General features: G+C 35.0%; 1 protein-coding gene across 1 annotated transcript in view; it reads left to right on the top strand.

Moving 5' to 3' along the window:
• ATP11A (ATPase, class VI, type 11A) overlaps positions 1-15,033 on the top strand; it is a gene marked incomplete at its 5' end in the record, with an annotated part of 63,998 nt that overhangs the window by 22,890 nt on the left and 26,075 nt on the right. Inside the window, 10 exons of the mRNA XM_009583629.1 lie at positions 765-829; positions 2,399-2,480; positions 3,761-3,911; positions 5,133-5,330; positions 8,216-8,389; positions 9,818-9,981; positions 10,267-10,338; positions 12,090-12,163; positions 12,415-12,518; positions 14,302-14,483. Coding sequence (XP_009581924.1) covers positions 765-829; positions 2,399-2,480; positions 3,761-3,911; positions 5,133-5,330; positions 8,216-8,389; positions 9,818-9,981; positions 10,267-10,338; positions 12,090-12,163; positions 12,415-12,518; positions 14,302-14,483 — 1,266 coding nt within the window. The remainder of the gene's footprint in view (positions 1-764; positions 830-2,398; positions 2,481-3,760; positions 3,912-5,132; positions 5,331-8,215; positions 8,390-9,817; positions 9,982-10,266; positions 10,339-12,089; positions 12,164-12,414; positions 12,519-14,301; positions 14,484-15,033) is intronic.

The following is a 15,033-nucleotide window of genomic DNA, read 5'->3' as shown; positions in this document are numbered from 1 at the left end:
ACTGCACTGGTTTAAATGGAACTAGTTTCAGGTTTTACATCAGAATTATGGCCCTGGGATTTTTGTTTGTTTAGAGTTTCTTGATTTTGGGGGGGTTCATACCACAAGAACACTTTGAGTAACATTAAAAAATACTGAACTTGCTTCTTGGGTTTTTTCCATTGCTGTATAGATAGGGTCTGACAATTCTGCATGCTGTCTGTCTATAAAGTAGTCCTTGTTTTTGCACTTTATTACATATCATGCTCCAAAATATTGTGTTAAACTGCATGGGGATCCTTACATTAATTCCCCTAGTCCTCAATAAATCATTTTACCTATATTCATCTTTATGCTTTGAAATGTATACAGTAAGTATCAAATAATACCTTGTCTGCCATTTATACTTAAAATAAAATGGAAGAATGTGTTGTCCTTATTAAGTAATTCTAACATGCAGGATACTATATAAGCCTAAAGACTTGAATCAGTATTTTTAAAAATAAGCACCTTACAATTAGGATGATGAGTCTTTATTTAGGTACCTACATATGTAGTTTTTAGATGCATTGGTTTAAGACTTGAATTGTGAAATTATGAGCTTCATTTTAGGCATCTGTATATATATTTTTAATTTTCACTTAAAAGCTTTAACTATGCCTAGTAATTTTGTTACACAAAATAAAAATACTTGAGTAAAACTAATTTCTTGTTTTACATGGCTTCCACTAAGGTCCGCTCTTTCTCTCTAAATCTTTATATTTTGTAATACTTATTTTTTGCAGGCCATTAGGATCCGAAAATCTGCTTCTTAGAGGAGCCACTTTAAAGAATACAGAAAAAATCTTTGGTAAATATTTCTATTGATTATTTAAATGGACCCTGAAGTAATAAACAAATATCAAACAAGGTTACAACCCTACGGTTAATACTGAGCATAGGATTTCTATTGAATCACTTGATTTACAACTTCTTTATTAGGTTTACTGTTGCTATAATTGCAGTAAAGTAACTATTAATGATGTACAATCACTATAGAGATTTTTGGGAGGGGGATATTATAGTTCAGTTTTCAAAGATCAGTGAAGATGACTCAACTTCTTAATGTAACTATATGGCTTTTGAACAAGCACTGTGAATTAATAATGTTGTCCCAAAGCAGTTAATGAGTTGAAAAATTTTAAATCTGTTTTGCTCATTTGTCAACCAGATATAAATATGGCTGATTAAAAAAAAAAAAAAAAAATCCACTTAAACAGTTCCTGATCAGAATTAGACTTTCTGCTAGCCAGTGTATTTTGTATGTATGAATTGTCTTCGCTCCATGGAAAATTTTGAATATTTTAGCAGAAATAGGAAGCAAAAACCGAGATATGTTTTTTGGAAATTCTTCAAGAAAGCCTAGTGGGAGTAGTAGTTCTGTTGTAACAAGCCATTCTTTGCTGGTGACAAAAGGGACAAGATCCAAGTCATCCTCTATCATATACAACTTCAGTGCTCCCAAGAAAGAAGATCATAGATAGCCATAAACTGCTTAGCCTAAAATACCCAAATCTTGCAACTTTTTCTCAAAAAAAAAAAAGTGTAAAAAGCATATATTAATTTAAACTTGCTCTCTTTGCTTTTAATTCTAATCTAAAATAGATGAACTAATATAATTAGTTTGTAGTAAGTATTTCTGTAAACTTCAGAGGATGGTTTTAATGTTTCTGTTAACTTGTGTGTCAAGCAGAGATGTTCCTAATATGAGTGGTTGTTTCTGCTCTGCCTAACACATACAGTGTTTGCCGTTACCCCAGCACAATCCATATCCCAAATTATTTTATTTTAGCAATGTACAAGTGTGCTGGTTTAATAAGTACTTTAAATCCATCTTCTTGTTTACAGCCTCTTTTAGTTGTTGTACTCAATCTTGTGAAGTTTAGACTCTTGATCTGTGTTATCAACAGGAAGTTGGTAATATTAAAAGATCACTCTTTTCACAAATTAATTTTTCCTGAAGCAAGCAAAATCAATGGCTGCCTTTTATTCTTCTTGGATGTATCATGTAGTTTAGCCCTATCTGGATTTTCTTTTACAATGTATGACTTAGATTCTGAAATTAAATCAAAAAAAAGAACTTAAGAACACAAGGGGATTTATTCAAAACCCAGCTTTGGTTTGGCTTTGATACATAGCAATGTGTTAGCAATTGGGAACTGTGACTCTGGAATGGGATGTAAATGCTGCTTAAAATTTCCCTCTAAGAACCAAGATACTAAAGCCGTTTCTAGTTTTTGAGTATCATCCAAATCTTTGTTCTTTTTCTTCAGACTACAGAGAATTAAAGAAATGACAGAGTATAATAATCCAGTGAATTGTGCTTTTATGAAGTTATTGTACTGTGCAATCTTTATTAAAACAAGTTGTCTAATTTCAGGTGTTGCTATCTACACTGGCATGGAAACTAAGATGGCATTAAATTACCAGGCAAAATCACAGAAGCGATCTGCTGTAGAAAAGTAAAATTTCTAATACTTATTTTGGGGGTAGAAAACTGCATGTTTAAATGGTGAATGAAAGGCAATATTTTTTTTTTTTTTTTGCTAAAAGTTTATGTTTCATTGATTTAAATTAAAAAAGAGGTAGGGGGACTTACAATTTGCTTTGTTTTGTTTATCATTTTTTACTTATAAAATCAGTTATATAACACTATATAAATTAGGTTCTCAATACTAAATTATTATTAAATGTTAAAAAAAAAGCCACCTTAATGTAATGCTTACCTTTTTAAGATACGATGGCTTTTGCTGTTCCAGAAGACCTTTCTTTCACTGGTTAGAGTACACCTACTGACAGTTTTCCAAGATTATGTGCTTCAATATCCTAACATTCCTTTTCATTGCAACTAATTCTTGAATTCAGTGAAAATAACTTTTTTGATGCACTTCACTTCGGATCAACTGCAGTAACACAAAGCCTGTCTGTGGCAAGTTTTCCATGGTTTAGCTAAAATTTGAAGTTCCATTCAGGCATATATGATGGGAAAGGAAGACACTGCTATCCTCAAGGAATGAGCTGACATTGGTTTGCTTACTTTTTTTAAAATAGAGAGTTATTTTCTAGTCCTACTCTGCTATCCAAAATCATCAGCTCTGAGTAAGGTGTCCAACCTTGTGAAGAAAAAGACATCATTGATTAAGGCAAGATGTACTGACTAGCTGACAGCCCTTCTCTTACGCAGTGACTGAACAATGATGATGTGTCTCTTTATTGTTATTGATGTATAACCCATGGCTTTTAGTTCATGCCCATCATTAATGAAAATATAATTTTAAATGTAGAGTGTTCTTGCTCTTTCTTTTTTTAGACCTGTCTAGAAAGAGTTAAACCATTACAGCTACATAGCAAAATGTTCTCGATAGATTTATATTTCTATAAAAGTACTTGTGTAAGTGTTTTTATATTGGTTCAGAGAAATGGCATAAAAAGGACTGCAGATACAAGCCCGGTTATTCTGTTATGATTCCGTCTATGCTTTTTTTTTATTTTCACTAATATACTAGGTTTGATAATGTTTCACACACATTTTGGAAACAATTATAGCAGTTAACATTTTAAATAGAAAATGGTCCTCAATAATACTTTTCTTCATTGGGAAAACACTGTAGAGAAGTTATTTAACATCATAGCATTGTTAGACTTGCAGCAAATGTTAGGCTGAAGCACAAGTGTAACATTTTTTAATAAACTCTGTAGTTTATATGCTAATGGAATTCTTATTTTGCTTTTTTTTGTTTAGATCAATGAATGTATTCCTTATTGTTTACCTCTGTATTCTCATCAGTAAAGCACTAATAAATACTGTCCTGAAGTATGTCTGGCAGAGTGAACCGTTTCGTGATGAGCCATGGTATAATCAGAAAACAGAGCCGGAAAGGAAAAGAAATTTGGTATGGAAATAAATTAAAATACCAAAAAAGTGACACTAAACCCTTAATTTATAAGAATCCTACTGAAAAGTACATACAGCCTGCTTACTTACCAGTCATAAATTGTTGCTTTTTTTGCTAACAGTGGTGACAATATATTTGTAGAAAACTTGTATATTAAATTTTTACACTTAAGTTTTATGTGTGAATTTAACTGATGAGAAAATGTCTGTTTTAGTATAAAAAACCTCATGAAAGTGTTTTAGAGTTTCCTGTCATTTATGTGAATTACTAAAAACTGACCTTTTGCAGAGAAATACAGGACTGAAAAGAATCCCACAACTATTGGCAATCATACAACAGACGTGTTCAAAAGAACCTGCTGTAGGAATCTCTGTAAAAATACCCCTCAAAAGCTTAGTTTCATATAGCTCTGTAACTCTGTCATGAGTACTAGAGACCAGCAACAGAGTTGCCAGTGTCCGATGTCCTTATAGGAGCAAGGACATAGTCCAGAACAGATACCCAGATGATCCAAAGTAACGAACTGCACCCAGCACTACAGGAAGCATAATATTATTTCACTAAACCCTCCCAGTCGGACTAGGGGAAAATTTCCTTCTTTACCCTAAAAGCATGATGAGCAGATGCTAGCCAGGCATGTTCTAGATTTCTCATTACCACCAGTAACACTATCTCAACCTGCTTAGCAGGTTGACTGTACTTTGAACAATTCTCCACCACTGAAAAAATTGAACCAGGTTATGTGCACACATCCTATTTGTATTGAGAGAAGGAAGGGAAACCCTTTATTTATTAATGAAATGCTGCCTGAAAGTTATGTAATTTGGTAATCCTTGAATGAGTTGCTGTAGTTTTATGGTATTTTTCTGGTAATTTGTGAATGTACATTTTAATGTTTTCCTTGTTCTCATACAGGTGTTCACCACGCTCATTAGTTGCTCTAGAACTTTACAACAATGATGTGTAACTGTACTCTACACCTGTATGTCTGTAAAGAAAAATACAAATTTAAAACAAAAAAGTTTTTTTCTTCATGCCAAATTAGTTGTGATGTGTTAAATCATGAGGGTATACATCCTGTGCTGAACTGTGAGCTGTGAAAGCTGTTGCTTACTGTTTGAAAGTTATTAGAAAAAATAATTTGCGAATGTATGTAGTCATCTTTCGGTTTTTGATGGTACATGAAAAATCAATATTTTCATCTTGTTTCTTTGGCAGTTTCTTCGAGCTTTTACAGACTTCCTTGCATTCATGGTTCTTTTCAACTACATTATTCCTGTATCCATGTATGTCACTGTGGAAATGCAGAAATTTCTTGGTTCTTACTTCCTTACATGGGATGAGGAAATGTTTGATGAGGACACAGGTGAAGGACCACTGGTGAATACTTCTGACCTCAATGAAGAGTTGGGACAGGTAAATTTCATTGAATGATAAATTTTTTCAACTGTTTCTACCATAATTTTTTATTTTAAAATTGTCACTTCAGATTTTTTTTTTGCTGCTTAGTGTGCATTTTCTTTAGTGCTGATTATTTTTAAAAATAAAATTTGAGATCTTCTGATTTTCAGAATCAAAAATTCTGATTTCTCAGCCAGTCAGTGGAAGTCAGTTAGTATTACTGTATTAGTAAAGGATAAACACTTTAAGAAGGTGATGATTTCTCTCCATTGACTATAGAGGGAGATTGTATAAGCATCTAACTTCCCCAGAGTAAAAGTCAGATGGAAGAAAAACCCTTTTTGACTGGCTAGACTGACATCAAATCTCCAGACACAAGTTTCATCCGGTAAAATGATTGACTGCCACTCTCATTTTCCAAAAGAAATTCTATGTTTAGTATTCTGTGTTAAGAAAATCATCACCTTGACACAGATAAGCATGAATATTTTTTGAGAAAATATTTAGGATCTCTATTAGTTAAAAATGTTTTCATAGGTTTTCAATAAATAAATAAGATGGTGTGTTTCCTTATTTTTGTACAGCCAAATTAGTAATTAACCTTTTAGGGACACATATCTATTGGGATAAAAGCTGTTAACAAGTATTTTGTTATTATGGGAGACAGTTGGCACTGTCTCTAGAGAAACTGATGAATTATGGGCTGGATGAGCAGACAGTGAGGTGGATTGAAAACTGGCTGAATGGCCAGGCCCAGAGGGTGGTGGTCAGCAGCGCAAGGTCTGGTGGGAGGCCAGTAATTAGCGGTGTACACCAAGGGTGTCCAGTCCTGATCATTAATGATCTGGATGACGGGGCACAGTGTACCCTGGAGGCCACCCAGCAGTAAAGCAGCTTGGGAGAAAACAACCTGGGGATCCTGCTGGACACCAAGTTGAACATGAGCCAGCAATGTGTCCTTATGGCAAAGAAGGCGAATGGTATCCTAGTCTGCATTAGACAGAGTATTGCGAGCAGGTGGAGAGAGGTGATCCTTCTCCTCCACTCTGCACTGGTGAGGCCACACCTGGAGTACTGTGTCCAGTTTTGGGCTCCCCAGTACAAGAGACATGGGCAGTCCCGTGAAGGGGCACAAAGATGGTGAAAGGACTGGAGCATCTCTTATGTGAGGACAGGCTGAGAGAGCTGGGACTGTCCAGCCTGGAGAAGGGAAGGTTCAGGGAGGATCTTATCAATGTATGTAAAAACACGAAAGGAAGGTGCAAAGAGGATGGTGCCAGGCTTTTTTCAGTGGTGTCCAGTGATGGGACCAGAGGCAATGGGCATAACCTGAAACAGGAGGGTCCATCTGAACATCAGGAAACACTATTTTACTATCACGGTGAATGAGTTGCCCAGGCAGACTGTGAGTCTCCATCCTTAGAGATAACCAAAACCTGTCTGGACATGGTCCTGGGCCATGGTTCTTGGGGGCCATGCTTGAGCAGGGTGGGTGGACCAGATGACCTCCAGAGGTGCCCTCCAACCTCAACTGTTCTGTGATTCCGTTACAAAAAATAACTTACTACTACTAAATTTAAGTGTCGTCCCTAGAATGGGACCCTCATCAGTACTTGGCATTATTAGTATGAATCCAATAAACTAAATTTTGCTTCTACGTTTTTGAAAGATGATATACATCGTATTTCTAATGAAGGCTTTGATTGCGAATCCTTATTTGTGGTTGTAGTAAATACTGTCATAGTGATATACATGCTTTATTCCTTTTTTCATGTAATGGATGTTGATCCCAAAGCAGCACACTGAATGAATAAAAGATGTTTCCTTGATAGCATTTTGTGTCTTATATAAATGTATTATGAAACTGAATATAGGAGTTGAGATGAAAGAAATCCATATAAATCCTGCCCACTTTGAAAAATGTTGAATACGGGTATTGTGTCCACAGATAACAAACCGCTGGAAAATTTGGAAACTTGCCTTTTCAGATTAATGAATATTAGAAAAGTCAATCTAGGAGGAAAGTTCACGTATTTAATAACTTCTCTTATGACTGAGAGCAAAAATTTGGTTTTTATTTTGTTTGATGCACTTGATAAATGTTGAAGTTTGTTAAACAATCTGACGAATACTAAATAATTGCCTTACTTCCAATGTTTAATTCCTATCCTTACATAATGCTCTCAGTTTATCAAATACATACATGCAATCTGTATACAATACCTATATTCAATATCCAAAATTGAGCTCGTGCCGATCTAGCTGTTCTGGTTTATAGTTCAGGTTTTGGTTTCATTTTTGATGTTGTTATCCTTAAATGCTGGGGCTCATTGTAAAATATAAAATTAATGAAAAATTCAGTATTGAAACAAAAGGAGTGTTTCCAGGGCAATAACAGTGCCCATGTGTATAACTGTATGTGACCATTAGTCCAGAGTCCTCATTTAAACTAACATAATTGTAGTGGGGAATTCTGATACTACCCTAAGGACCATTCTGACAGTAACTGATCCAAATCCAGGCATGTACATTAAATAATGATCCCTGGGAAATGGAATTTTGTTTCCATAAATGTGCATTTTGTTTCCATAAATATCTGTCTTGCAGCAAGAAAGACATGAAAAACCAAAAAGGAGCTTGAGAGAAGAGTGAAAGTAGGTTAAACACATTATTTATATGTGTTATGAGGCAAAAGATAGCTTTGCTGGTACTCTTCTATGATGAAATCTTTCAGGGCCCACATTTCTGTGGAAGATGACTCCCAAAAGAAATTGTTGTCTTCCTTTTCTGAAAGAGCCTGCATAAGGATCTTTAAAGGAAGGTGTAACCCAGTAATAATCTCAGTTTTGTTAAGAGACCTTGGAAAATTCCTGCTGTTTTTAATTTGTGTTCATTTGCAGATTGAGTATGTCTTCACAGATAAAACAGGAACATTAACTGAGAACAACATGGAATTCGTAGAATGTTGCATTGAAGGGCACGTTTATGTACCACATGTTATCTGCAATGGCCAAATTCTCCACGATTGTACAGGCATTGATATGATCGATTCTTCTCCAGGAGGAAGTGGAAAGGTATGATGACTCTTTCTAGGTTCTTGTTTTTTACAGTGAAATATGAAAATTGAACTGTGCTGATGAAGGGAATATTAGAAATATAACATCCTTGAATTTCACTAATCAAAGAAGGTAACGGCAGGAAATGCATTACAACATAGACATTTTTCTTTCCTACTTTAGATTAAGATTTAAAGGCTTAACAGGAAGTTTCCCAACTTACTGCAGCTGTAAAACTGAATTAAACAAAACCCAAAACTATAGAACTTTCTCTGGTTAATAGCTAAAGAAACGTAATAGCTGGTTTCCGTGTAACATTAGCTACAATAGGGAAAGCAAGGCAGGAAAATCCTCAAGGGGGAAAATGAGTGCTCAATGCAAACACTTACTTAGTCATCACTGAGTGAAGATGTGGCCAGAGAATGGTTTATGATCAAATTAAATTACTTTTAAATGTGACTTAACATAGCCACATCCGAAATGTGCTATACACAGTATGTATGTGCTGTGGCATTTTTGCTGTGTTTGCGAAGTTAGTTGAAAGTTCAGGAGACTTCACGTGTCAACTGATGAGCAGGGTGTAAATGGGCAGGATAATCATAGCCAAAGGACAATATATTTTTGAATATATCAATACAGTCTCAAATCATACTTTGGCCATACCCTTCACTAAGGCAAAACAAGGCCTCTTAAAATATGTTTGTGTAATTCAACAGCCTTATGGCTCTCACCCATGGCCTTCAGAATGCGGTCCCAAGGTACACTGTGTTTTTATCCTGGAATTACAATGACACAGACAGTTTGTATTGAACAGCACAGAAGAATAAGATTCAGACACAAAGATATAGGTAGAACATAGCCAGGTATCCATGAAAGAGAAATCTCTTTCTGGTGTCAGAAGCTGTCATTACCAAACCATCTGAAACTTCATAGAAGTTGTTAGCTCCAGCTGCCAAAATGTCCACACTCCTTTTATTTTATATAGCTCTGAGAGGTGTTCAAGCTCTGTAAGAAATTGAAATCTGTAAAGCCTGTTAACACTCGTGCTCCAGGTGCTGCGTCCCTCTGTCTGGACTCAGGACTCCTAAAATTGTACCTTGACTAGTATTTGATAAAGCTTGTTAAAGTTTAAGCAAAAGTAAAGAAAAAAACCTTTAGCCACACCTAGGCACTCAGAGGAAGCAAAAGATGCACACTGTCTTTTTTGGGCATCAGGAACTTGACTTGCATGGCAATGCTAGTAGCACTAGAAGCTATTAAGCAGTTGTGTGGTTACCACTGGGAAAGACCTGGCTCCCCCTGAAGGGCAGGTGACCTGTGACACTGCCTTTATCTGGTAATAAATAGTAGTAATCGGTGACATTGCTAACTGTCCCAAAGAAAAGTTTTCAAAGGAATACTTGAAAGTGATCACTCATAATGACAACCATTCCTTTTATTTTTTAGGAGAGAGAGGAACTATTTTTTCGAGCTCTTTGTCTTTGCCATACTGTTCAGGTAAAAGATGATGACAGCGTAGATGGATTGAAAAAAAACCATCTCTCAAGAAGATCTTGTATATATATTTCATCATCACCTGATGAAGTTGCTTTAGTTGAGGGAATACAGAGGTATGTGTGTAATTAGGTATTATACTTTTTAAATCTAGAGATCTAATCACTGAAGTTCAAAATTGTTATCAGTACAAAAATCATAATAACAAAACCAAAATCATCTAGAGCTGATGATTTTCTTAACATACAGTCATGATTATTCATATTCATAAATCAAATAAAAACAGTTTGGGGTTTTTTTTTTCAGAAGATAAGCTCGGTCTTAAATCCTTATGACATACTTAAACTGCATAATTATATATTTCTTGTATTCATTCTCTTGATGTGTGTTTCATTTGACAGACTTGGTTACACCTATCTAAGGCTGAAGGACAATTTTATGGAGATCTTAAATCGGGAAAATAACATAGAGAAGTGAGTGGTTAAAAATATATCAGAGTGATGAGAAGTTTTTACTGATGTGTTTAATAGATCATTGTTTCCCTATACATTAATTTTTAATTCAAAAAAGTTGGAAATTGTACATTTTAGTAGAAAAATAAATGATCTACTAATATTTATGATTTTAATAGACCCTGTAGTTCTATATTTTCACTTAGTCTGTTAGTTTGACAGTATATGCAATACGAAATATTAATATAACAACAAAGGTGTGGTGTGGGGTTCATGACCTAATCTAATAGTTCCTAATACTTGTAGGAACTATGGGTATTTTTCCTTTGTAATATGGTAAATAAGTTTCTTAATAGAAAATTGTATGTACCCCATTTGTTGTTCACAAATAATCCATATAATTTACAGGAGGGTAATATCTATAGAATAAATTTTTATAGCTGGTTCAAAGAAAATTTAGAACAGGTACTGGTTTTTGTCATTTTCCTTTGACATGTAGAATAAATCTTGCAGACCATAATATGAGTAAAATTTTCAATAACATTTAATTAGTACGGCTGTTTAATGGGATGTACATACTTTTGAAAATGTTACCTTACATTTCTGTAGATGTCTGCTGGTTAAGGCTATTCTATATCTATGTCTTCCTGCATGTGTACTCTGCTAACTACACAGGGACTCTTGGACACAAATATAGGAACCCTGCTGTTATTTTTCCCCCTTTTAGGGGAATATGGAGGGTTTTTCCCAAAGGTTACTTCAGACTTTTGTTGTTCAACTCTTAAGAACTAGAGTCAGTATAATTTCGTGATTTATGAAAGCACTCTAGTTATTAGGAATTTTCTCCAAAATGCATCACAGTTTGTAGACATAGGCATGATCCAGCTCCTTATTAGAATCTGTTGTAACTTTTAATGGTGTAAACACTGTGGACTCGCACAGGTTTGAATCCCGGGCTGTTGTAAGGACTTAGAACTGAATCATCTAATTAAATAAGCAGATCTATTTTATAAGAAAAATATTAACAGATGAATCCTGAAAAAAATGGGATTAATGATCGGGATGCTTATGTTTATGCTGGAAAAAGGGGGGGGGGTCTCTTAGATAAAAGGAAATAGGTAAGAGAGTAAATGATAAAAGTATATAAACTGATGAGTTATACAGAAACAGTACAAAAGGAGCTTGTGTTCATTTTTCCTGCTAGAAAGGAAAGGAACATGGGATAAAATCAAATCATAAAAGCAATGGCGAATATAAAACCAGTAAAAAGAAATGTTTTTTCACTTGAATAACTTGTCAGTCAACACTTGAGCAAGATTCATGAAATTAGGTGGGCACTTTCAGGAGACAGGAATAGTCAAAATTAGAAAAATATTAAATAAAGACTTCTGTGTAAACACCTATGCATTTCAAGTTCTAAGGCTATGCCTAGATATTACAGGTAGGAATTTACTTACTTTATAAGCAGCACAGCGCTCTACTGCAAGGTTTCTAGTCTTCTGCTTAAATAAATTATATTGACTATATATCCAAAGATACTTATGAACATCATGCAGACAAATTCTCTTTCAAGTAATTAGGAGCTGAGGGCCTCCCTTATTTATTATTTGTAACCTGCTGTTTCATTCTGTACTAGTTCCATATTCCATAGTACTCGACATAATTTTCCATGTTAGAAGTCAGGTTTTATTTGATATGCTCGAAGTCGTAATAACCAGTTTAGGGATCTGGAAAAGCAGAATTGTTTAAAAAATATTCTGATTCTGTTTCAGGTTTGAATTATTAGAGGTTTTAAGTTTTGATTCTGTGAGACGGCGAATGAGTGTAATTGTTAAATCTTCAACAGGTAAGGCTGTCACATTCTGTTTCTTCTTAAGTGTTTTTGTTTCACGTGAATTTATTTCAGGTTTATCGAAGAGTTAAGCATTAATCACAGTCTGTGTGCCTTTCTTTATAAAAAGGGAGACCAGGTACCAGCATGAGTTCAAATGTTATAAAAAAGTTGGAATAAATCTTTTTGAAGACTTAGTAATTTGGATGTTTTTTTGAAGAAGGATATATTTGGCCATTTTGAATTCCATATGCTGTCTCTTTTAGGTGATATATTTATGTTTTGTAAGGGAGCAGATTCTTCCATATTTCCTAGAGTTAAAGAAGGCAAAGTTGACCAAATACGATCCAGAGTTGAACGCAATGCAGTGGTAAGATTCCATTTTGTTGACCTGCTCATGTGATATCAGTGTAAAAAAAAAAATCAAGTGTCCTTATCTCCTGCTTGATCTGGTAACAGATTTGTCTTCCCAGGCACCAAGATTATTTTATGCCGAAGTGCACACAGGCTGTATGGGTAGCAGTCTGTGTTACTCCCTTACTTGAATCTGTCCTCCATCTCATCTTCCAAATGGCAGTTGTGGTGAGATATAAATGCATTAGATATGCACAACAGTGTGTTATACCAGAGGTCATCAATTAGCTTTTTAGTATGTCATTTTCACAACTGTGGTTGTTTGAATTAACTTTTGAATGAAAGAAAAGTGAAAAACTTCACTGAAAATCTCATCCCTGCTTTCAGTCCCCAGACTTAGCAATTGTGATTTGCTGCCTTTGGTTGCTTTACAAGTTCTTAAAGGAGAAAATCCATTAGAGCACAATGTAGCAACAAATGTGCTTCTTATGAGGAAACAGTGCAGTGATCATCCTTATACTTACATTTTTGCTTGCTAAAAATGAACTATGAACTGCCTGATCATCTTTAAAAGAAATTCAGAACTTGATTTTACCTAAAAGGTAGTATTTGGAGTTGTAAAATACTGAATTCTGCCAAAAATATGCAGAACCCATTGCAATGGAATATGACTGCCAGTCTTACAGATAGGATAAAATTTGCTGATACCCAGTACTCAAACTGAAAACAAAGTATTATTACAGGTATGTGAAAAAATACCTACAGTGTTACCTGCTTTTGTTTTGAAGGGAAACTTCAAAACTCTTTGCCAAAGTGCTTTGCTAAGCTTTACTAGATGTAACAGCTGTCTGATAATTACAAGTGAAGGAGGTTAGTGAAACTGGAAGAAGTGTTCACATATCATATCCATCCAATGTCTGTCAAGAGAGAAATCCAGACCAAGAGCTATTTCTTCATCTTGGATAATTGGAAAATAGGGCTGGCTCCTACATACAGAAGCTTCTGAAAGAAGATACAGGCAGCTACCTGGCACCTGCCCTTATCAATAGCAAGAGTCAGGGAGGTTTTTTAATACTTCTTCTTCTTGGATTGGTAATAAGTAACTATGCAAAGACCTACTGGATTAAAATTTATGAAGATAAAGTGCCAGTTAAATGGTGGTGTGAGAGGCAATATATTTGAGGTGGCAAAACTTCCTTTCTGGGTTGTAGCAGCTTTTTCCCACCTTACACAGTCTATATACTCCCTTTCTTATTCATCACACTCCCAAAGTCTGTGAAACACCCACAGCTAAGTTCTAGTTTTCACTTGACTGAAATGGCACAGTTGGATTTTCACTTTCAACACTCTCTGTGATGTTTTGTCCCTGTCTCTGCTGCAACACAGCATCAAAATCAGACACTGCAGAGCTACTATTTATGTTATTGTTATTTATTCTGACTCATCCTGCCTAATTATACACATAGGGAAGGAAACCTTTACCTTGACTTTCCTTTCCCTGGTAATCTCATACATCCAGGTGGGTGGCTGAGCTGTTTCTCTTCTGGAGGACTGAGGTTTGTCCCTCAGGTTGTAACTGCTTCCAGGGCAGCATAGCATCAAGCTGACTCATGTTCTAGTCTAGACTATATTGTACTAGTCTATACTATACTCGCTTCACTATAAAAGTGAGTAGTGGGACTCTTCATCTTAATTGTAAAATCATTCCAATTTTTCAAGTATTTCAGCATAAACACCAGCAAGAAGTCTAAGAAGAGTTTTCTAAGGAGCATTTTGTTTCTTTTGATTACGTTCTTTAGGAGGGACTGCGAACATTGTGCGTTGCATATAAAAAGCTCACAGCAGAAGAATACAGCAATGCACAGAAGCTGCTTCAGAATGCAAAGCTGGCCCTCCAGGACCGGGAAAAGAAATTAGCAGAAGTGTATGAGAAGATAGAAAGAGATTTTATTTTACTTGGTGCTACAGCTGTTGAAGATCGGTTAGTACATTTCTTAGTTTCTTATGTTTAGTGATGTTACCAAAGTACTTGAAGACTTTCTTGCAACTCTTTTTCTGGATTAGAGATTTATTTGAAAACCCTTTATTTGAATCAATTCCATACCCTTAGCTTACTAAAGTTACACATGGTAACTTTATAATTTAGTAAGCTAATAACAATAGTTAAGTGTACACTCAAGCCATTTACATGTAGTTCATGTAATACCTTATTTAACAAATTTTAGGGAAAAGTTTTGAAGGAAAGAACTACAAAATGGGTATTGAAGAAATGAATCTTTAGGTCTTAAAAAAAATTCAAAAACTGTCTGTTAAAACTGAGAGGTAACTTTAATAACTCAGCAGTACTTCACTGTTTGATGTCATTAGCTGAAAGCACTGAAAATTTTTTAATTAAATTACTTGTCTGGAGAATGAAGCATCTTGTCTTTTAGGCTATGTAAACAAAAGGTGAAACTTTAAGCCCTTCGAAAGTGTCAAAACTAACAATTTATAATGTACTACTCCCCTAAACATTTTTAGATTCACACCTT

This window comes from Fulmarus glacialis, unplaced genomic scaffold, assembly GCF_000690835.1.
Source record: "Fulmarus glacialis isolate BGI_N327 unplaced genomic scaffold, ASM69083v1 scaffold7638, whole genome shotgun sequence".
NCBI lineage: Eukaryota > Metazoa > Chordata > Aves > Procellariiformes > Procellariidae > Fulmarus > Fulmarus glacialis.
Note: the sequence above shows the minus strand (reverse complement) of the source record. Positions and strands in the feature narration are given on the sequence as shown.